Consider the following 25,441-nt stretch of genomic DNA (forward strand, 5'->3'; position numbering starts at 1 on the left):
AGGTCATGATATGACATTAACATTTGGTGGGACATCCTATACTTATCTGTCTTCAGGTTATATGTTATTCTAGCTTGTCTATACTACTATATGTTATCAAGAGATTCAATGGTTTCTATCATAGCCTTATAAGTTGTGGTAAACAATATTTTATGACCACAGCACAGACTTGTTCAACTTTTACATATTATATGGGTGAAACAGGCAGCATGTGAAGATGACATATTTAGGGATCTAGATGCTATTTTAGAGAAGCTAAGCTGCAAAATTGTATACCATATCTTTCATTGTGCTATTCTTTTGATAATCTTCCATTCATCTGTCCCATTTCTCATCCATTCAGTAGTATCTCTCCATCCACAATGAAAGACATGTTTGACAAGAATGGCACATATTATCGTAATTTCACCACACTTTGGTACAGATAAAAACACTAGATAGCAGTAGCCATGATATAGAGAAAGGGGATGCTCCACTTGAAGTGGTCTATATAATGCCACATAGTTACTGCTCATTGTCCTCCAAGTTCTGCTTATCAATTACAGTTTTATTCCAGTTATCAACTTGTACATAATGTCAATGCTGTTCTTCTTTCGGCTTTTCCTGGTTAGGGGTCGCCACAACGGAACTCCGGTCTGCTAATGATTGGCAGTAGATTTGTTACGGGTGCCGCAGTGCCAGCTCGATGCCCAACTTTCAACGAAGGCACGCCCATTCTACGCATGTCTTTCAAACACCACTCGACAGCTGGGAGGACATGCAGACTCCACAAAGAAGGCGCTCATAATGTCAGTGTTATGATCAGAAATTTGTAACACAGTTTTTGAATAGCCTAGCAAAAAAAAAAACAAAGTACTGCATGTCTTTCATGTAGCTTCTCTGCTTTTGTTATAGTCACTCAGAGAAATCTTTTACAGTTGTTTATTACTTTCTCACATCGTCGGTTCATAGCACACCGTCACTAAGTGGACACAAAGCTCTAGTACTCCATAAGTGCATTCCTGAGCATGGCCCACCTTAAGTCTGGACACATCTGTTGTAGGACTGAATGGCCTACATGTTATTGAGCTATTCTGCACCAACTATTGTCCAGTACTACATCACCATGCCTACTGTAATGAATTACAGTTTGCATCCTAAAGTGATCACACAAGCTCCTGTGGCAGTCTTTACACATACTTTGGATGGTGCAGTGTTGTCAGCCTCAGATACTAGTGGCTTCTTTCAAATATTCTCCTTACAAATCATAAAATCTGTGCCCCTGTCTCTTCCCCCTTCCTTCACTTGAAGGCATTAGTTTATAGTCTTCCCTACTGAAGGAGAAATTGAAGTATAAGAATATAAAACAAGAAGTAGCTTCCACTCAGCATGTCAGTAAGTTGCTGTTAATGGGATGAAATAAGAACATGTTTGTGACTAACTAATACCTAACTATTTAAGAACACTTCAAAGCTGGAAATAAACTTAAACAAAAATGTTTTCTCCCTATTTTTGGGTCAGCCTCATTTCCTAACTAAAGCAATGTTAGCTCTGAGAAAAAAAATACTAGGCCCCACCAACAAATGCATTTCAAAATAGCTGGTCCCAAGTATAATTAAAATAGTTAAAAACAAGAAGCACACATATTCTACCTTTGACATCTAACTTGAATTAAAATGTTTTGATGGAATATGTTTTTTACTGTTTAAGCTAGAACGTTTCTATGCTTTTATTAGCAAGTAACTTTCTAGCTCCATTAACAAAGTACTTATTATTAGATATGACTAGCATCTCATTTTCCTTACCCTGAAAAAAACAAGCCAAACACTGTTCAAGGGAGTAGACAGATACTGAAGAAATTATAAAACAAATATACATACAAATCATTAAGTACTGGAAGGAAGTCAATTTCATTTACCTGTAAATATATGCAGGTAGCCAAGTTAAAACAGATATAAGTATTGCTTTAATCAATTTTATTTGCATTAGTACTACTGTGATTCAAACAATATTGTGGTTTAGTGAAAACGATATTATAATACAAACTATATTTTTCTTTGATAGTATGCATTCAACAGAGTAGTTTTCATATATAACAAATTTGTCTGACTGTAACACAGACTTTTATTTGTTGTGCTAAGGCTGGCACATTTGCAGAAAATTGTTTCAATGAAATAAAAAAATAAGCAAATATAGAAAGTGTACTCCTTCTGAAACATCAAACTTCCATTCACTTCAAGCATATGAGCAATATTGACATTAAAATTAAATGTTTATGATATTCAGCAGTAGAAAATGACAAGAAAGAGAACCTGTTTGCCATGTTTGACACTTGCTAAGGCCCACAGATTTGTTTTAAGTCTGCATTAATGATCTGTTCCTAAGCCACACCTACATTTCATCCTCTACAGTATCTGTACATAGCCCTTTCCACACTTGCTGATTCTATCTTGTTACTATGAAAGTACATTAAAATTCACTTTCCACACGCCACATATTCTGCAATTCACTACAGCAAAAGCAATCTTTCACATGCTTTAAAAACCTTTATATCATTAATTTCTCAAGTAATTTTGATTTGAATTAAACAATAACCATAAGCCTCCCCTTGCACATATTGACCCATTTGTACCCAATTCTCTGTGGCTTCAGTACCTTATATCACCTAGTTGGTGGGAAATGGTGATACTTTTTAGTATTTTAGTATCATCTTAGTTTATGCAAGCAATAGGGGAAAGATTCAGGCGAAGGTTATCCTTCCTAGCTTACTCAGATTTTTTGTTGTGTCCCTATCCCACCCCAATTGTACCTGACATTCACATCTACTGAAGCAAGGGCCATATAAACCTTCCTTCCCTTTGTGTGCATGTTTATGCACATGTCCACTGAAGGCTACTGTGTAAGTGTAGCTTGGTAGGGACAAGGGCATGTGCCTGGCCTCTGTAGAGCATGCTGTGATTCTAACATCCAGCTGATGTAGCAAAGAGGTTGCTATGACTCTAACATCCTGCTAAAGTCAGCATGGCTGAGAACCAAAGAGCTTTCCTCCCAAGGATGATAGGTAAGTCAGTGGCAGCCACTCACCCTCCCCTACTTAATCCTACAGTTTGGGTCATTAATTAATTCTGGGACATTATAGTTACAGTCAAGGCTTTATTAATCTGTGCCACACAGTCACAAAGGCAAGTTATTTAGGAAATGATAAAGTTCTAATTTACCCTGTTGTTCTCCTGTTATGCAAATATTATAATTGTGAGGTCAAGCAAAGTTGAAGGAAAGACATTACCCTGCTTTCCTGTAAAACCAATTACATTAAAGATCACAGAATTCTAATTTCCACTTTCATTCAATTGTACATTGAAAGATGAGCATTTAAAAATGACTCCTTTAGATCCATATATCACTGTATATGACTTGAATTTTCTGTAAATAAATAATTAAAATCTATGAAGGTAGACAGAAATGCACAGTCACAGTCTACTAACAGTCAGTATGATATATAGAGATATATCATGCTGATTGAAATGTGAGGAAAACTAGAGAGTTTGGACTAACATATGAACATGCATGGTTCTGGCCAACAAGCACTGCAAATATATTGATAGGTATTTGCTAAGCATGCATACCAGCAGACTCCTTAGCAGTCTAGTCCACTTTCTCATTTGCCCCACACCAAACAGTAGGTAAAAGGAGGCAGAAATCAAACCCTGGACTGAACTAGAAGTCTGTTAAGAGCTCATTGCCTTAATATTCTATGGTAACTGCTAGACATCAGCCTTTACAAGAGTTTTTGGTATTAATATACACAACAAAATAGTATCTTCCTTATCACTAGTATATCTAGTAATTGCCTTGGTAAGCTTAGACATAGAGTGCTTAGCTGGTACACCAGGCAAGGAGAGACACACACATATCTGGATTTCCAAATTCAAAAATGCTTTCACAAGAACTGTGATAGTAAGGAGTGTACATCCAACAGCAGGACTCTATGGAAAGATAAAGTCTGCAGTTGTCTCTGGAAGAGATTTTTTTGCTACACTTAACAAATTGTAGGGCTGCAAAACATCTGATCTCCAAGCAAATCAACATGTTTACAACAAAACAATGATTGACCCTTGAAGAAATATAAAATGTAGGTATAATGCTGGTTGAAATTTTCTTTGTCACTTTTATTACTCATTAAAATTATAAAAAGAACAATATACTTTGATGTTTTACTCATTTATAATGTATATTATGATAACCTGTTTACGGAATCAGATGTTGAAATGTATCAATACTGGTAACAACAACAAGAAGAGTAAAAGTTAACCTATAGTTGAAAAGTAAGAAAATGATACTTCATATTATTACTTTGCAAGTCACTGTCTATTTTGCTGTTTTAACCCTGTATGTACAAACATATTTTATTTTCTTCGCTTATTATTCTGTGCCAGTACAGTGTTACATAGTTTGCGCCAAGTCTGAAACTATCAGTTCAACTACAAAAGAAAAAAGAAAACAAAAACTGACTTGATAAAAGTTACATATGCATGCAAAATTCTGTGACAGACTACTTCTACAGATACCTGTCTAGTTTTGATATGGGTACAGGTTAATCATGGAGTGATCTACTGGTTTACATACTGTGTATGACTATCCAGAAGACTTCCATCAATGTAATACTAAAACTACGTTCTTTGGATTTCTAGCTGTAAAAAAATCTTTCATAATTGGTCCCCCTCTTTTATGACTGCTGTTCAGAATAGTCTTTATAGCTAAATCCCTAATAATCTAATTTCTAGTTTTCAAGTACGGTAGTGTATAGATACCCCTTTGAAATTCATACACAGCATACTGCTGATATACTGAATGATATGCTAAGCATAAAGATAGAATTACTTGATTGTACTAATAAAGGAATATAACATTTTTATTTTAAAAAAAATGACATCTTAGTAAGTCCTGCATAACAATTCTAGTGTCTTAACATGGATGAAAGAGAAGGCTGTAATGGTTTTGATTCAAGGCTCCAAAGATTCAGAATATTTACTGTCATCAGTGTTTTCTGTTCCATGCTGGTCATTCTCACAAGTAAACTGTCTACATTTTGAAATACTGAAGGCCACCCTTTATGCTGTTTGTTCAATATGAAGAACTGATTTTTCAGGTACTTCAACTGGATGTTCTTCCTCATCATTAGCTGTCAGTGCTGTTTCCTCTTCCTCCTCCTCCTCCATCTCTTCTACTTCATAGCTTACTGGTCCTGAGTTCCGCACAACCATCTCGACTTCTTCATTGTCTTCCACAATGGAGAGCTCATTGACATTGTTATTGTTGATGAGGATATTTTGCTCATCTGCCTCCTTCTCTAGTGATGCAGCCATTGCTTTCATTGCCTCTGCAACGATCGCAGCAGGAGTCATTTCAGAATGCACTTCTTCAAATGTAGCATTATCATTAGGACTGCTAGGCTGGATCTCTTCTAGGACAATTGACTGCTCAGCATTCTCCAGAGGAGCCTCCCCACCTTTAGCTTTTTTTATACCAAAGGTTATTGGAGACACTTTAAACTTTGAACTCTTAGTTGAGGAAGTTTTCTGATGGCTAGGAGTTAATGATTTCTTAATCTTTTCTCGTCGTTCTGGAGAAACAATCTTTGTACTTATCTTATTCATCTTCTTTTCAATATTCTGACGGGAGAAAGCTTTTTTGATGCTATCCACTTTCTTAAGACTTGAACTTTTAATCTTCTCAGCCCTTGATTTTTCCATTTTTTCTTCAGCAAATGGTTCTTCAAGCTCATCGTCATCATGCAGCACCTCTTCATCTGATGATAGGTCCACAGTTTGCAAGGTCTCCTCACGGAACATATTCTCTCTACCCTGCTGTCCTTCTTCTCCTTCCTTGATGCTAGGGACTGGTGTGGGAGGCTTTGTAAACACAGTTGACGGAATTTCATTTTGATCCTGAAAAGAAAACACAGCACTTTAGATAAACTGAATCAAACTTGTCAGCAGTATTCAAAAGGCCAATTAATGCTTTGTAACTTGAAGGAGAGTACAAATAATGTCCTACCTCTCTTTTAAATTCTGCATGACCTGAAACAAAGTGCATCCTGCATAAACAGATACATGCTTATGTATACAGATAGATGGACAGACACCTATAGATACAGCTATAGGCTATATATATATATATATATATATATATATATATATATATATATGTATATCTATATCTCTCTCTCTCTCTCTCTATATATATATATATATATATATATATATATATACACACACACACACACACACACACACACACACACACACACACACACACACACACACAGTTGTATATCTATCAATCAAATATATTTATCTATCAATCAATATATCTATCTACCTATGGGTATACATCATATGGTTGAACTTTCACATAACTGACATTCAGAATATTAGAAAAATATCAGAAAACATAACATTGACAATGTAAAAAGTTGAAAAGCAGTTCATGTTATTGATAGATAAGTACAAACAAATCTAGGAAAAAAAATAGAATTTGGACTAACAGATGGACATGCATGATGCACTTAACTAACAGATGATAAAGGTAGCGTCAAAGTACACGACTTTTGCATTCAAAAGCAGAGCAGTTAAACTATTTAACATCCACACTTGAAAGAATAACAAAATGCTAATGAAATGAGCATTTGTATTATGGCTTCAGCATTAACCTAATGACTTACACTTAACATATAGTTGTTGAGGTAAAGTCAGTTAGTACATATGCACTCTAATTGAATGAGTGGCATTGTTTTCTTAAATGAAAGCAACATATGCTAAGTATAAATGAGAAATCTGCAGAATCTGCAGAATTGTTATACGTATGGTCCACATGAAAAATAATATGCATCATAACATTTTAATGGCAACATAATTATCTGTGTTAGTTCCATTAGTGAAAGCTTATACATAAAATCTTGGTTTGCAATTTTATTAAAGTATGACCTTGTCATACTGTATTAATATTACAATATACAGACTTGCTGGGAGGGTGACCAATGTGCTGTGTTTAGATAGAGTAAACTAAGTCCATAGGCATTAAACTGACATGTTGCTTGAAGCCATTAAATAGATACATACATCACAAGCAGTGCTCTGTACGATGTCAAAGGTAGGGATGTTTTCTTTAATTTAAGTGCAAGTCAAGTAACATTAATAATGTAAACGTTGGTGTCAGCTCATGCGAACCCTCTGGTTCAATTAAGAAAAAGGTACTTGCAAAAAGCACTTGCAAAAAGTTACAGGATCCAATAAATTCACTTTTAAAGAATTTCTGGGATTATTTGCCTTTCTGTCGTGAACACGAGTATTTAATTATATTTGGCAGTGCCTTATGTTGTTTGCTGTTTGGTCTGAATAGACCTGAACTACTCTGTTACAGCGTTTTGATACGTTTATCATATAGAAGGCTTGGTGATATCATCTGGTCTGAACAGACCTTGGCTTCAATACGCTATTTGGCTTGCTTTTATTCCAGCTTCCTGAGTCCTTCAGAGCACGGCTTTGTGCAGCGGAGCAACGGAAGGACTATGAACACTTGTTAGCTGTTGATAAATACAGCGCGAGTTTACAACGGAAGGTAAACTCATTTCCAACAGTAAATTTGCTCTGTATTTGGCTTGGTTGTTGTACGCCATACTGTCAACGGGTCAATAAGCGGAACCGTAAGGTTACTTTTTACTGCCTACAAAGACCGTGAAAAGACTGTGAGAGCTTATAAAGGTAACTTTATGTCATATTGCAGGTATTTTTTACCGTGAAAACTTTTTGCAAGTGCTTTTTGCAAGTACCTTTTTCTTAATTGAACCAGAGGGTTCGCATGAGCTGACACCAACGTTTATATTTGTTTATTTTATATACATTGACTCTACACAGTTGGTGTAACAATCGGCAAGGTGTTTTGGCTGGCTTGTTTTATTTTTATTCTGTGTAACATTAATAATGTACTGAACTCTGTAATGTACAGACCAATACCTAATGTAGTCTCAGATGTCAACATCTTCTCAGGAGACATGCTTATACAGTCAAGCAGCAACTGGTATTACAGGACAAGTATAGTCTTGTGCTAGAATTCAGAAAGGCAACTGTCTTTTAAATATAAATTGCTACCTGTACCTATTGGAGAGAAGGAGAAAGGATTCTAAGTATTGGGCTTGCCAGTCGGGCAGTAAAACACTGCACAAAGGTGGTGAAATCCTTAGGAAGTCTATAAAACATGATCATGCTCCAGACATCAGCTTGCCAGAAAAAATGCATCTTGCAGAGAACACATGACAGAGTCACAGTTTCACACAGTCCTCCTTGCTTGATGTTATTAGACTGTTTTGACTAGTCGAATACAGATGCAAGAACAACTTTGCCATCACAAACCACAGGGCATGTTAGACCCAAGGATGGCAGTCAAGCCTATCAATCAGACTGATAAATGCATTAAATCCCTTAATGAAGTCAATACAGGAAGAGAGATGGACACAAGCAAACTATACAGATGTTGTAGCTGATTGAACTTGTGGTAATGACCACTAAGGGTCACATGGAGTAACTAGCATTATTGTTGATGTGGCTTGTAGATGGAATGTACTTATCAAAAGGGAGGCCATTTAAACAACTTTACACAGTACACGATATACTTCATTGATGTGGTGACACAGTTTGTATGCCATTATTCTACTGTATTATGCAGACCAGATGTTTAAAAGCATGTAACACAATGCATAACTTGATATATGAAGTACTGGAAAATCTAATGTTTATGTAGCACCACAGTTTATCATCTGTGATTTTGAACACACAAGCCATTAAGAGTTTATCCAGTAATCTTACCAGAGCAAAAATGAAACAGTGCTTCTTTCATTTTTGTCACAGTTTGTGGCAGAAAGTTCAGTCATTAGGCTTCAGGACTAGTTACGGGAGTGACACCAACTTCCAAATCCAGAGTCACATGTGGAAGTGCATTGCATATCTGTCAAGGTCTGATGACATTCAGGCATGTATACTGTTGAAGGAATGTTTCACAGATGATTCTGCTGATTTTTTTTAAATATGTGGAAGAGACACATCTAACTGGGAAAATAAAGAAATTCACTACATGTTGTGCCATGTCTGTAAGATTTTCACCACTATTTTATCACAATTTTTGGAATGTTTCTGACCTGATTTCTGAAAGTCTGTCAGAAATGAAAATTATATAGAATCTTGAGACAGACATATTAAAAGATTACTGCAATGTAGATAAATGAATGTCCATGCAATTTTGACACAGTGTCTAGTTTATGAACAACTCACCGCCTCACAAGAAGAGATATAAATTTTGACAAAGCTATACGGAACAAGTCATATCTTAAAAGGAGATATACAGTACTGTAGATGACTTAAAATATTTGGCAAGTCATATTGATGTCTGAGGCAACATACAGTTAGACTGATTGTATGTGTCAGAAAAGAAGCATTAGCATAACATGGATGACTCACATCGAGTGCACTCTGACACGCATACTGTGATCAACACACAGGCTACACTTGTGCACAATACACTGTTATGATTGTTATGGGATGGAACACATTGAAAGCTTCTTCTGAAAGTTTCCTACAGTTTTGCACAAGTCAAGCAGGAATAGTGTTGTTTCATCATGAGTGTGCATAAAAATATTTTATTACAATGCCGATATATTTTAATGCTTTCCTAAAGACAACATCATCAGAACTATAACTGGATTTCATGTAAAATGTACTGTGCATAGTATGGCAATGTTCAGTTAGAAACAGTATTACATTTACTGCTGCATACATTCATAACCAACAATGTCATTACAATATGTTTGCAATACTGAGGATAAACAACCATCCTTTGTAAAGATGTATTAAATTATCTTTCCACGTGGTTCACATTAATAAGAGCACAGTGACATTACAGATAGTCATGAGGTTTTATGTTTGCCACCTTTGCTTTACTTAACTGTTGAACACATCTTATTACTTTCATGGTATCATGTTGTGCTCATATTGCTACATTCATGGTATGTTGTGCCGATATTACTACATTCATGGTATTAGGATATCAAGTCAACTAAACTCAGAATTATGTTTTGGTCATCTATACGAATGTCAGGCATGTACTGTACATTAGATAATCAATATCCAAGTAGCCATGTAGTGTAACTGCTGCATGCAGGGTTCCTAGGTAGTACGTCACCATTATCTAATAATGCTGCACTTTTAATTAGTGGGGTATTATGACTGATGTTTATTATAAATTTAATAGATCTTGTTGTGAAGTGTCTTATTTCACCTTTAATGTATGTTATATGATGGCACTATTGTGTTAACATACCTTCATCTATCTATTTTTCAATTGACAAGTCTACGACTATGATATTTTGTCATTAAGTAACATTGTGGTGATTAGAATGACACGCCAGTCTTCATCTACCATGGCACCCTTGGTAAGTTTACTATCTGCCAGTCAGACTAGTTGATTATTAAGAACTGTGACATTCCATTCTTTCTATTTCAACATCACGTATTGTTAACATTTGAGGAAATGCTCAGTTCAACTGATATTGTGTATGCAATAGTTAATTGGCCTGTTTTCAAAATGCAGAAGTTGTGTACCCTTTTGTTCTCACTTTATTAGCTGTCAATTGTGTATTACTATCGTATGTTCTCTGGGGTGCATGTGAGTTCTGCTGTCAATTTAATGAGTGTCAACCTTTTGTGATGGCATTATATTTGCTCATTCTTATCTGCTTTTCAACTTTTTACATTGTTGATATTATGCTTTTCGATATTTTTCTGACAATATTTTAATTACAGATTATATGAATGTTCGACCATATTATGTATACCCATATTTTATATGTACACACATTCACACATACAGAAAGATAGATACATAGGTATACTCTATTACATCAAAAGGAGTACAAACTCAGCAGGTGGTTGGTCGATACCATTTAGTCGACAGGAGAAGATGGTCAACATGCATGACTGATAGACAATCCCTGGGTAGAGGAATATTCCTTTTCCATGGGGTTTGTGTAATCTTGGACTTAATATATATAATTAGCAGGGTCTGTGGGGAGAAAAAAACACTTCTTTTTGGTTTAGCCTAATCCAGTGTAATCCTCAAAATACTCATTGTACCTGAAGACATTACATATTACATTTTGCCTTGATCTAACCAACTGTCACTGCTGTACTCCATTCAATGTAATGGAGTCATCTCTCTTATCTCTCTCTCTCTATGTATATATATATATATATATATATATATATATATATATATATATATATATATATTTATATTTATATTATATATAGATATAGATAAATATATAGCTATGGATGATACAGCTATAAATACATGTGTATATTCACACGAAAATGCAAACCATTGTCCACCAAGATGTATTAAATATTGGTAGTATTAAACATTTTTTCCTGATTGGAACATACTCCCACTGCTGTAATAAAAATGATGTGCTTCATTCCTTTCTCAAACTACATTTATTTAAAGCTACCTTATTACTGTCATCCTGAGGCAGTACAATGATTGCCATTTATGTCTACATTTTTATAATGCTGGTTATATATTTCTGAGTCAGTTCCCTATGAAGGAATTTCTAAGCATTTGTAATATATTTCTGAGTAAATTCATGACAAAAGAACCTCTGAGCTACCATACAGTAATTAATATGACCTATTGTTATAAATTCCAGGGACCAGAAATGTAGAATATTCAGCTCAGCTCCTATTAAATTTTCACCTGCTTCATTTCAAAGTCTTTTGATGTTCTATTTAACCTCAGTACTTATTTTTTTCTAATGGCTGACAATGGCTATTGCTAAAGTCAGTGAAGCAGAAAATAACAAGTACAACAAGGGGCAGAAAACTAGTTCTTACTTTCACAGGAAGCTCCATAATTTTCCTTATTTAATGCACATGGGGAATGTGCAATTTAGAGTCACAAAAGATATATAAGCTCTTGGTTAATATATGTACTGCATGTCTTAAAAAAGGAATACAGCAAAGAAAAATCCTTCACTTGGCCTTCAGCTCTCAGTGATAACAAACAATGTAAAAAAGCCAAAACGTACAAATGTTATTTAGAGCAACAAACATTTATTTATTAGGTACAAATAAAGTGGTTCAATTTTTCACTGTCACAACATTTTTTCAGACTAATTAAAAAGCATAACTTGAGATTCAGAAAGATTGCCAATGCCAGTACTAATTAGGCAAAGTAGAACTGCCAACAGAAGTGCAGATAGGGTGGGGCAAAGGGGACAGCTCCCCTGGGTGTAATGTGTTAGGAGGCATCGTAGGCAGAGCTGCGTTTTTTCCCTTACATTTTCTATGCACATGTGAATGTGTATAACAGTAGAGAGTGAGAGCGCTAGGACCTGCCCCCATCCCATTATGAAGGAGTGCCACATTATAGAAATGAGCTTTTCATTTTTTTATTTTTTGGCTCATGTTGAGTATGAGTACAGGTGTAGAATGTTAGGACCTGGTGTTTCTGAAGGGACCTTCTTTTGACTCTTCCACTGAAGAGCTAAGAGGATGAGAAGAGATCTGAGAATGCTAGAGAGGACCTTTTTTTATTTTTTCAGTGAAGAGCTAAGAGGGCAGGACCTTTTTCCTTTTTTTTTCTGTTCTTCAAATGAAGATCTGCAGACATGGGGAACCTGATCAGAGAATGGTCCTGGGCACTAGAAGAGTCAGTTACAGTCCTGCTACACAAAAGCAAAATGGCAATAATTCAAAATGCAGAGACATAGAAAGGCCACACAGTGCAACACCTTATTAAAGTGGATCATTCCTATGTCTCTGAATAGAATACTATGCTGTCATGTTTGACAGCACTAGGGTTCCCACTACCAGCCCATGCATCCCTGTTGTATAGTTACCTTTCAAAATGTGAGTGCGCGCGCACACACACACACACACACACACACACACACACACACACACACACGCACACACATACACACACACACACACACACACACACACACACACACACACACACACACACACACACACACACACAGATGCACACATAAACACACACACACACACACACACACACACACACACACACACACACACACACACACACACACACACACACACACAGATGGCTTCACTGTTAGAATCTCCTGCATGGCGACCTTCTGTATTTACACAGACACACACACACACACACACACACACACACACACACACGCACACACACACACACACATACACCCACACACACGCACACACACACATGCACACCCATGCACACATACACACACACACACACACACACACAAGCACACACACACACACACACACACACACACACACACACACACACACACACACACACACACACACACACACACACAGTTGGCTTCACTGTTAGAATCTCCTGCACGGCGACCTTCTGTATTTACCCACACACACACACACACACACACACACACACACACACACACACACACACACACACACACACACACACACACACACACACACACACACACACACACACAGTCGCACAGACAGACAGACGCACAGATGGCTTTGCGTGCCCACCCTGTAGTCACATTATGAACCCTGACCCCCTCCAAAGGAGTGACAAGATGTACTTCATCAAACGTCAGAGTGCACTTTTTTCTCTTCATGGCCAAATGACATGGTCAAGCAATTCTCTGAATCATTCTATTGTGTCTTACTAGACGCATCAAAAAACTCTTAGGTCCCTAACAAGAAGGATTTCAGGTCTCAAAAATCTAAGTTTTAAGGAATGTTTGGACTCTATATCCCTGTACTCGGTGTCATATAGGCTCTTGAGTGGGCACCAGTGCTTTGCCTTCCATGCTGTCAGCTACTATCCATGACCTCCTCTTTCTTATTATAAAATGTAGTTCAGCCAACTCTAGAACAAAAGATCTCAGTTTAAATCTGGTAATAAATAAAACAAAATGGAGAGATATGCTCATTGCACATTACATCACCTTGTTCTGGAATAGTCTCCCCTTGCATGTCAGGCAATATGACCCAATGTCAGCTTTTAAATATAGTTTAGACAAATGTATAGGTACCCTAAAATATTTTCTGGGACTTACAAGTCTTGCCCTCCTTTAAAAAGTTGGTAGAGCCTATGGGTTGCTATTGCCAAGTTATGCATGCCCTCTGGTTAAATAGCCTTGTATTTCCTATAATTCCTATGAAAAAATAAATAATGAAAAGTAAAATGTGCAACATGAGAATCTCTTAAAAACACGTGATTGATGCACATAAAACTACACATAACGTTATATAAAACCCATGAAAACTCCCAATGAATATATAAGGCTAAATAAGGCTGAAAAAAGAACATTGGGAGTATCTAAGATATTATTATACTACATCGAGGAGAAGATGATGAAATGATGACATCACAGAAGAAACCAAATTAGCCCCAGTTGCAGACAAGGTCAAGCAAAAGAGGCTTTGGTATTTTGGTCACATGTAAATGAACACAGAATGTGATTTGGTACAGAAGACTTGCCGGTAATAGGAAGAAGGCAAGAAGAGACAAAGATATTCAGCCGAGATGCATGGATCGTGTGAGGGAAGAGCTATGACAAACAAGCATGACTGATGAAGAAGGTAGGAAATTGCCTTTGAACTGAGAGCTGTGACAGCAGTTGATATGAGATCCTGACTCCATGTAGAAATGAGAATAAGGGGGGGGGGGGGTTGAAGAAGATAATAATGACAAACCATATTAAAAAATACATAAATACAGGTTTTAAAACAATAAAAGCAGCTTTTGCTACTAATTATTTATTTATCTGCTACCTACGTAAACTTTATGAGCACAATTATGTCTTTACATGGGGTAGCCCAAAAGCAATGTTGAATTACGTGACTTTCTCGGAGTGGTGCAATAGGCAAATTGAGACTGAATAATCAAACCCAGTACTACTGGATGAAACTTAATAACATTTCAGAGCTGTAATCCAAACCCTGTGCTAAATTTTTAATTTCCTGGATTACAAGATGTTCTCACTATTTTATTGCAGGTAGGACAGCTTAATATCCTACAGCATGAATTGTTAAGAATGACTTCAACATTTTGATTTTCATTTGTAACCCTAGGAAAGGTGCCCTAGGCCAAGATTGTAAAGAGAAGATCAACCAGAAAGGGGGAGACTGAATGCTCAGAGTTGATATTTTTTTCTGGCCAAGGGCAGTGATAGCAGCCAGTATATTAGAGAAACTTCTGCTAGAAATAGAAATACTGTCACTGATCCAGAAATTGACCATTCTGTGGACATGAGGTGGGCAGATGTTAGATGTCTACTTCAATTTAAAATTTGAAGAATAAGCTAAAGAAATAAACTTCCAAGTGTAACTCATCTCATGAAAATAGCACCCCACCTGTACTAGTAAGGATAACTAGACACTGACCCACCACCATATCAGCTACTCCAGGCAGACTAATAGGTTTGATCAAAAAATTACATCTGATTCTAATCATTGCCCCAGCAACAGTGGACTTAAATAAAGATGGTGTACAAAATGAACACAATTATAAGCATGAAGGCAACTTTTACATGTAGTGCTTAAAGCTGTTACATATTTCTAATCATCGTCATTTGGAGACATCATGCATCATGATAAAGGTTTGGAGTAGCTCATTATCTTTAGTCCTTACCATGTATGACACAGAGGTCGCCAATCATAACCTGCTTATTATGTGTTTAACCATGTATGACACAGAGGTCGCCAATCATAACCTGCTTATTATGTGTTTAACCATGTATGACAAAGAGGTCGCCAATCATAACCTGCTTATTATGTGTTTAACCATGTATGACACAGAGGTCGCCAATCATAACCTGCTTATTATGTGTTTAACCATGTATGACACAGAGGTCACCAATCATAACCTGCTTATTATGTGTTTAACCATGTATGACACAGAGGTCGCCAATCATAACCTACTTAGTATGTGTTTAACCATGTATGACACAGAGGTCGCCAATCATAACCTGCTTATTATGTGTTTAACCATGTATGACACAGAGGTCGCCAATCATAACCTGCTTATTATGTGTTTAACCATGTATGACACAGAGGTCGCCAATCATAACCTGCTTATTATGTGTTTAACCATGTATGACACAGAGGTCGCCAATCATAACCTGCTTATTATGTGTTTAACCATGTATGACACAGAGGTCGCCAATCATAACCTGCTTATTATGTGTTTAACCATGTATGACACAGAGGTCGCCAATCATAACCTGCTTATTATGCGTTTAACCATGTATGACACAGAGGTCGCCAATCATAACCTGCTTATTATGTGTTTAAGCCATGGATGCCAAGTGCTCTCGGGATGATTCTTGGCATCCATGTCGAGAACACATAATTAAAGGTTATGATCATAGACTTGAGCATAATTCTTTGTAGTATATGTCAGCTTTTTACACTCCGTGATCTACTAGATACACAAAAAAAAGCTAAATGTTTTACTGGCTTTTAAAGCCGGAAAACACTTAGTGAGCACTGTCAGAAAGACAGTATAACACAGTCTGATACATTTAAATTCACCTTGCCATTGTTGTCAGCTCTCCAGATTTCACATAATGTCCAGGTTTTTGTCTCATATATTTAGTCTATTCCTCACAAAATGGTATTCGTCAAATTACTGAGGAATGAATTCATAAAATAATGACATACATTTGAGTTTCAGACTTTGTATCCTTCATAAAATGCAGGTGAATACACATCCTGTTATTATAGTTACTTTCTAAGTTTATAACAGGAAGTCTGGAATACATTGCTAATATGGGCAGCAGGCAGAAAAAAAATCTTTTTATACTGTTTCTATCTTTACTGGCAGTAGTGGCAGATTTGACTGCCTAGTGCAGGACCTGACCTTAACGAGTTAAGCAGGGGGTACCTAACATTTGCTAAGATTGAGTTTCACACTTTAGCAGCACTTAACTGATTTGCCTTTTTCTAGATATCAGAGCATAACCATTGTACTCCATGTGCTACAAAATATTTAAAAAGCTGCCACTTCCATAGAGACTGAGGACTAAATAGATTCCTCAGGACAGCCTTTGCCCTGAATATAACAAGATTAAACAATCATATTTTTATTACTCTGTATAGCAGTCAGTTTTGCTTAATCATAGGCACAGAAAGGGACTTGAACAGTCACCAGTCTTCAGGCACATCATACAACCTTCTCAAGCTACTAAAGCCCTTGAAAGTTTCACAAGATCAATTAAACAGAGTATCAACGTTTGTTGTTGTTGTTTTGTGTATGCGTGTGTCAATGTATAAATGAGGAAAACACATAGTATTATCAGGAGATGAAGATGCATCTCATTAAAAAGGCTTCTGTGCCTATACTCCTGGAGAAAAACCAAAGTGTTTGGATATAATCTTCAGTTAAACATTGGGATCTCATCACTCAGTTTTTCTTTCACTATCTTCTCCTCATAATTTGGAATCACCCATTTGAAAAAAATGGACATATATAAGCTAGTAGCCATAAAGGAAACACCTATTACACTATTGTCACATATCTCCATTGCTTAAGCTTCTGGCTATACTGCCTACCTGCTACACCTGTTACATCTATAACCAAAGAAATTAGCTACCAGAACAGATAAAAATGCATAAAACAATTGCAAGTTTCTCCAATTTTTGAATACTGCAAAAAAGAAATTACTGTATTTCCATACATTCGTCTCTTCCTGATTCTGATACTGCCCCATACTTAGGTTTTAGCTATCCAGAAGCATGCCTGGAAACAAAACACAGCAAACAAGCAAGTCCATATAAGTAATAGTTAAAGAGATGAACACAGTAACAAAAATCCCACAAAATTAAACTGCAGCTGTTATTTGAGTACTTTTAGTTTTTCTTCAGGTCTAACAACAGAAATCACTGGCAAACCTGAGACCATACCTCCCACTCTCTTGTCTCTAGAATCAGGGAGAAATCTAGAAATAATCAGGGACAATCAGAGATAAAAATATTAGTACTATTAACTTTTGAAATTGCCAAGTAAGAGAATGTGAATTAACATGGGTTTTCTGAATTAAAAACATCTATAATTCTAATTATTGTCATTATTTAAGTGTAATCTATACCTCTCAACTGTCCATGATTTTGACTCAGATTTTAAGTATGATCCTCTTAATCCCTCTTAAAACTGGCAACTGTGGGAGCAAAGGTGTTGAATGTCACTTAACAAATAATGATATAGAGTTACATGCTTCTTTTAGTTCAGACAGTGTATTAATTCACATTCACTTACTCTGTCAATGTCTCAAATTAATAGTGCTAATATTTTAAAAGTGTCCCCGATTGTCCCTGATTATTTTTGGATTTGTCCCTGATTCTGTTGAGATTTGTCCCTGACTGGTTGAGAGCAATGGCATAATCCACTACTTTTTCTCCTACAATCCCCACTTTTTGGAGGGATAAGGAAGGAAACATTAACATTTTGAGCCAAAATCAGGGAATCCATAAAAGTCCTGGACATTTGAAAGGTATGCCTGAGACATCACCTTTCCCATTCGGAGTTAATGTGGACAACAGGACATCCTTATTTAATTCAGACCTGCCATTGTTAGCTGGGTAGCATCCTTAATGATGGGTTGGTTTTCTAATAGGACCACAAACTTGCATTCTTCCTCACTGAGATGCCTCAAGTTTTTAATACAAGCAAGAACTCTGGGAAGTTATCAGAATGCATTTGCAAAGGAATTCCATGCCACTGAGCCCCTAACCGATGCAGAAAATCTAAGAATACTGGAGCGGGCTTAGACAACTTAGTGAACAAATACAAGGATCGATGGATACGATGTGGCAAAATGATCTACATTGCTCAAGATTTAACAGTCTGTAGCTCAACTTATAAATAATGAATAGCCCTCTTAAAGAAATTAGTAGACAGCTTGCATTATTTAAGAGTGATGCAGTGGTGTTTCATTTTGTGGCACCAGTGGAAAAACATCAGGTTTGATTGAACAACCTGTAATATTTTTAAGTTGCAGAAATAGTCTGCTTCTATAACCAGTAAAGACTATTCTCTGTCTCATATCACCTACTTTGAGGCAATCTCTGCTTGACTTACAAAGCCATGTCTGAGCCAGCACTGTTAGAGCTAAAGTAATTCCAATCCCTCCACACCACATGCTCCAGAGACCTCAACCTCATTACCACAATCAACAGAACATGCTGGAGGGACAGGTTCATAACCTAGAGACTGCCCATGCTATGGAATAGACTTCCCATGCATGTCAAGCAGAGCACTTCACTGGCCCTCTTCAAGAGAAATCTTGATGAGTGGATGGGAAATAGAAAATTCAACCCGGGGATCACTCCAGTGGCTTTATTTGATAGAGACACTGGGAACTAAGATCAGGTGGCAAGATGCCAGGGTAATCCTATGGGCTAGGCTTGTAAAGGCACCAGGGCCATTAGCCTAGTACACACCTATGAACCTATGAACCTATAAGTATGGGACGTTGTATTCCTTTAACAAGTATAATCTTTCCTCCTTTTTTAAGCAGGTTTGAAACAATACAGAATGTGGGTGGTAAGGATGAGATACTGCTTACTATTTTTGCAGATGGGTACTAAAGGTTAAAGATTGATGCTGATACTCATAACTACTGGACTTTGGTATAATGGTCAAGGTGTGTACCTCACAGATTCAAAATACAGGGTTTGGTTGTCACTATTGAAGGGAAACTGACTAGGCCTGCAATGGCCTATAAGAGCAGTTAGCCTAGTACTTACATGTAAACCTATAGTTGTAAGATTTTTCTGCCAAAAAAATTTTCATCTGGGTATGTACTTGGGCACAGATTTTTTTAGCACAGTGATACATTTCTGTATACCAGACATCACAGATTTATTCTTAGTGAAACTAAAACTCAAACCAATATTTTGTAGTCTATTGCAAAGCTGAAACAAATTTTGATTAAAAGCATTTTGCAGCTCTCAGCAAGATGATTGCTACCTGCCCAGATGGCCATGTCATCAGCATACAGAAACATAAGAAATAAACCCCAGATTGTAAGAAACTGCACAAAGTTAAAGCATATCATTATAGTTACACATACAAAATAGTCAAAATCTCATACAGAATGAGCTATTATTTTAGACCTCTGGCCAATCTGCATACAGGGAAATGGCCTTCATGTCACTCTTATATTTTCTGAATGACAATACAACACTTTTGAATGAATGACATCTCATTTAGTTGAGTACTCTTTTGGTTGAAGAAGCGTGTGGTTGGCTGTACCATAGTTGCACATTATTTAGAGACATATACAAACATATATAAATAATTGTACATGTTTTGGAGAAAGAATACTCCTCTGTACTCTACAATGTGGAGAAATTGATCTCCCAGATGCCAACTTATAATATGTACTAATCTTAAAGTAGCAAGAGTTCGGAGTTAGGTGAATATTTGTATTCAATTTTGAACAAACCTGTAAAGTAGTATGATCTCACAGTTAGTATATACAGGAGATGACAGCATGAGAGTAGAACCCACCACATGGGGGGGGGGGGTCAGCTGTAATACAGCATGCTAAACATTTAACATTCTTTATATATATTTTCACATTGTCCTACGTGTCTTACAGAATGTATCTGTGACACAGTTCACTACATGCTGTTTCAGATAAAAAGAAAATGACGTTTCAGCCACTTGAGGTTAATGTATTGGGATTCAACCAAGGTGTCTCTACCAAAATACATAAAGCCAAAAATGGAACAATTTCCCAAGGAATTCCAGGATGGCTTACTTATTCATCTTGGGAGATTCATATATCATAAACTCATACATTACATTACAAAATCCTAGTAGACCTTACATATGACTATTGGCCACATGTGTGAGTATGAGTGTGTAGTGTGGAATAACAGCCATGGCAGGGCTAGCCACTTGGCTGTGTAAACCTTGGCTCTAGATGATTATCACTGTTGATTTTGACACACCGACCCCAAGTGCAAAAAATGGGAAAAAAGGGTTGTGGATGGATGTATTGTGACACAGTATTACTATGCTAAATTTTATAGAGCTAAGGCTAATTATTTATGATGCTCAAGCAAGTGATACATAGTACCCTGCAAATTTTGTGCAACTGTACCACATAATGTCATATTCTACTACTTTGGTACATGGTTCTGTGTTATTAGTGTAAACATAAGTCTTGAATTCTTCATGTGACTAAAAGCCTACAGTTTACAATAACATTCATAAACAGATTTTGCACCCCCCCACCCAAAAGGCTTCATCTAGAGTGCCCCTTACTTAATACAGAAAAGGCTGAGATTTTGTTGCATGTCAAAAAAGAGCTGAAGTATTTGTCTGCGGTGTCCTCCTTTGAAAACAGAATTCTTTGTAGCCAATATACATAAATATGTACGTAGCTGTCAGAACAATTTGCATAGCTTTTGTGATTGCAGCATTTATATCTAGCAGGCGATGACGATTCAATTTCTTTCATTCTTCTTAGGTTTGTAAATATCTATAGCACTTTTACCTGACCCAATCTTCATCAATGTTATACTTCTTACCAGTTTACCTGAGTCATGTCTGAAGATATTTCTTTGAATGTTTTACTTCCAAGAGTAAAAATATAAATAAGAATCATCCAAATAACGGATAAGATGGAAACTACACAATGATCTGGATGGTGACCGAGGGTGACTACTGCCTGAGCGTAACTCAAAGAATAAGCCAACAAAGTGTCAAAGTATAAATAAGCAGTTGCCATGGTCTTAGACTGTTAAATAAGTAAATCTGTCAGCACAGTAAATGTTCCTGTCTTGTTACGAAGTGTTTTGCATAGGTTGTAAATGTTTGACAGATAACACCTCTAGTTATAATAGGTGACAGTAATTTCTTGTTGCCATTCATTAGAAATAAAGTAACAATAATTTCACTCTATCAGTCAGTATGTATTGGACTCTTTTACTATGCCAGTAATGGAGAATGAAAAAAAGAAAGTTTAACCTTTTAGCATAATGAGATTCAAAGGGTATGACTTATAGCTCTGCTGGCAGTACTTTAATACTGTCTGTGTTAAAAAGACTGTACCTACATACGTTACTATTCTTCACCACAACTTTGGCAATGAAGTGATGGACAACTTTTCATTTTGCAACTTAACTGTGCCAATGCTAAGAGCTCCTGGGATGTTGGATATGAAATCCATATAAAATTACACACCACCTTGGCAAAACCTAGCTTCACTGATGACTACCTTAGCAGCTTCATGTGAAAATCAAAGACAAGAATTGTAATAATAGCTCCCTTCAGGTAAGTGCAAGTACTGTGGAAACTGTATGAATCGGGTCCAATGGGTTCTTTAGTGAGAACTCCTGGTTGAGACTACAAGTCTAAAAGTAACTGAATGGCATTATTTACTATGCACGCTAAATGTTATGGACTTACGTATACGTCTAAAATCTCATACAAAGGCCTCATGACACAAACCATCTTTACTGACCTAGTAAAAGCATTTCAGTTTATGGATCACTGAGTTGTGGTATAGTCTCTAATAGACTTCACCTTTATCCCACAATCTACAGTTTGGTATAAAGAATTCCTCTCCAGCTGACATTTTCTAATATAAATCAGCTCCATATCCTCTCCCACTGCCCCCTTATTAAAAAAGGGTATCCAGAAGCTCAGAACTGTCTCTAATTCTGTTTTCTTTCTTTATCAACTACCATTTGCTCTCCCCAAGATACTAATTATTCTCTTTGTTGGTGATATATTCATCTATAGAACTGGCCCATCACCACTTTAAACCAAGAATCAATTGCAACAAGGTATATCCACCCACAACTCCTGGGTTCAGAACACAAACAAGTTCTTAATATCACAAAGACTAAAACAATGCCATTATGATCTTCTGAAAAAATTCCCTAGAGTCTCAGCTGACTGACGTATTTATCACAGCACTGATTAGGCTCTTGAAACTGCCCAGACCTATATGTACCTGAAGGCTGATTAGAACCAGTCCTCAACTTCCAACATCATATCCAAATAATCAAATTAAAAATCAATAAAAACTCCTATTTTGGGCTAGGAAAATCTCTCACTTTTTGCCCCCCCTCCCAGCAAGAGCTGCCATAGGCAAGGGCCTTTTCCTTCCACAACTGGAGTATGGTCTACTAAACAGCTTAATGCATCCAACAAACCTCAGTGCTATTTATCAGCAACTAACAGCACCTGCAGATTCACAAATATCTCCCTCAGACATGAACATCATTGCAACAATTTAAAAAAGGCAAGTGGCTCCCCATCTCAGCATGGATAACTCCCCTCCTGAGCTCATTCATCTATCAATTGTTACATCTGCAAACCTTCCCATTCTGCACTAGCAGACTGTATGTAGGGCAACCACCACTCTACGCATTAATATTGTTCTTTACTTCTACCACCAACCTCATATCACCAAGCAACCTAACTGGCTCTCACCATGCATGCTCCTTTCTTACTCTAAGAATCTGGAGATCTATCCCAGACCAGATTAAATCCACTCGATCATTTCAATCTTTCAGTCATGCACTAAGAAACTACCTTGACAGACTAGCACTCTGCAAATGTTTTCAAAACAGCACAGCCATATAACATGTCCCTCCCTCCATTCACCTTTCTTTTACCCAAATCAGCACCCCCACCAATTTCCCTTCTGTTCACTCCTATCTCTTCTGCTCTGAATGCTTTGCATTACATGTACATCCTGTTACTATCTCAATCGCTGTGCTCCATCTCCACTATTATTCTCCTTCAGCCACCTACACTTCCTGTCATCCACTTAGCGACACCACTCTATCCACAACTACTCATACCTCATCAATCTACTCTGTTTTCTTACTTTACTAATCTAGCTTTTCAGTCTACTTCCAGCCTCCACTGAAAACCAAGTTATGCAATTAATCTGTTTTACTGTAATTTCCCATTACAGTAGATTCCCTCTTATCCAGCCTCTCTTTAACCAGCATCCTCTTTAACCAGCCATCAAATTCTTGCCATAGCTGTAGAAAAGATAACAGAGAAGAACAACACTTCTGCCTCCTCTGGGCTAAATAATGACAGACATTACCATTTTAGGCTTCATATTCATTACAAAAATGCATGGTAACACTGATTTATAACCTACAAATATTATTTTGTATGTTTTTTCTGTTTAACCAGCCATTCGTTTATCCAGTCTAAGGTCCGGTCCCAGTGAGGCTGGATAAGACGGACTCTACTGTATTTTACTTTTGTATTCTATGTCTTTGACCAAGACCAAACCTGGAAATAGTCCAATGGGATCAGCATTCTACCCCAGTTACCAAATAAAATGAAATCAAATGAAGGCAACTGAGATTAAAATGCATTCTAGAATACATGGGGAAGAAATATCTTGAAAACCATGTGGAAAAGGCAAGAAAAGTATGCCACATTATTAAAGTTCATCTAGATCACTGCTTCTGAAAGTTGCAGGAACTCAGCCAGTAGACAAACAAACTGGGTATGTTCAACTGCTTTTAATTATAATTGATGTGATTATCTGTATGTTGAATCTAATGAAGTTATTATAAATAATTTTAGAATTAGAGTTAATGGAAGTTTTACTTGTAAAACTAAGTTTGTAGTTTATTTAGTAATGTGTAAGTCTTGTCCCTCTTTTTATGTAGTTCACACTGTGAGGGAGTTATATAAATTTCACACTCCACAAAACCGAGGTGGAATCCTTCAAAGCCCCCGGGCCTGTGAAAATTACGGCCCGGACCGCAGAATCCTTTATAAACACATTCTATGAACACCTTCAGGAATGCATGGATCATGCAATCACAAATAAAACCAAGACCCAATCCTCCTAAGGCAGACATCCTGTCTGGTGGACCCCAGCCATAAACAAACTATACAATAGAAGGAGGAAGCCACTACATGATAGAGCAAAATCCCAAAAAGGTAAGGCATCTCTGATCAGTATTAGCAAAAAACTACAGGCACTCATAAAATCGTCTAAGGCCAGCTTCGAGAGAAAAATTGCACAGGATACTAAGGATAATCACAAGGCTTTCTTTAGTTATGTTAGGAACCTGGGTGGGAATTCCCAGATATGCTCAGAATTAGTCCAAAATGGCAAAAAATACACCGAACCCACAGACATTGCCAACATCCTAGCTGACAGGTTCAGCGCAAACTTCTCCCCCCCTCCCCACCAAAAGGGCAAATATTTATCCCAGCAGAGTGCTGCCCCCCTGACATCTCAGATGCTCAGGTAAGAACTGCCCTCTCCAAAGCAAAAAACATAGCATCAATGGGACCAGACGGTGTCCCGGGCTGCGTCCTACATGAACTCCAAGAAGAGCTAAACCCAAACATAAAA

At 37.0% G+C, this 25,441-nt stretch overlaps 1 protein-coding gene across 1 annotated transcript in view; it reads right to left on the reverse strand.

The window, feature by feature from the left end:
* Positions 1–1,938: 1,938 nt before the first annotated feature.
* The window catches only part of CAVIN2 (caveolae associated protein 2), a 42,431-nt gene continuing 18,928 nt past the window's right edge, over positions 1,939–25,441 (reverse strand). The window contains exon 2 of the mRNA XM_044075209.1: positions 1,939–5,927. Within this exon, the coding sequence (XP_043931144.1) occupies positions 5,091–5,927 (837 nt within the window). The 3' untranslated portion in view covers positions 1,939–5,090. The remainder of the gene's footprint in view (positions 5,928–25,441) is intronic.

The sequence above is a fragment of the Protopterus annectens genome, chromosome 6.part0 (genome assembly GCF_019279795.1).
Source record: "Protopterus annectens isolate FY-2018-M chromosome 6.part0, PAN1.0, whole genome shotgun sequence".
NCBI lineage: Eukaryota > Metazoa > Chordata > Ceratodontiformes > Protopteridae > Protopterus > Protopterus annectens.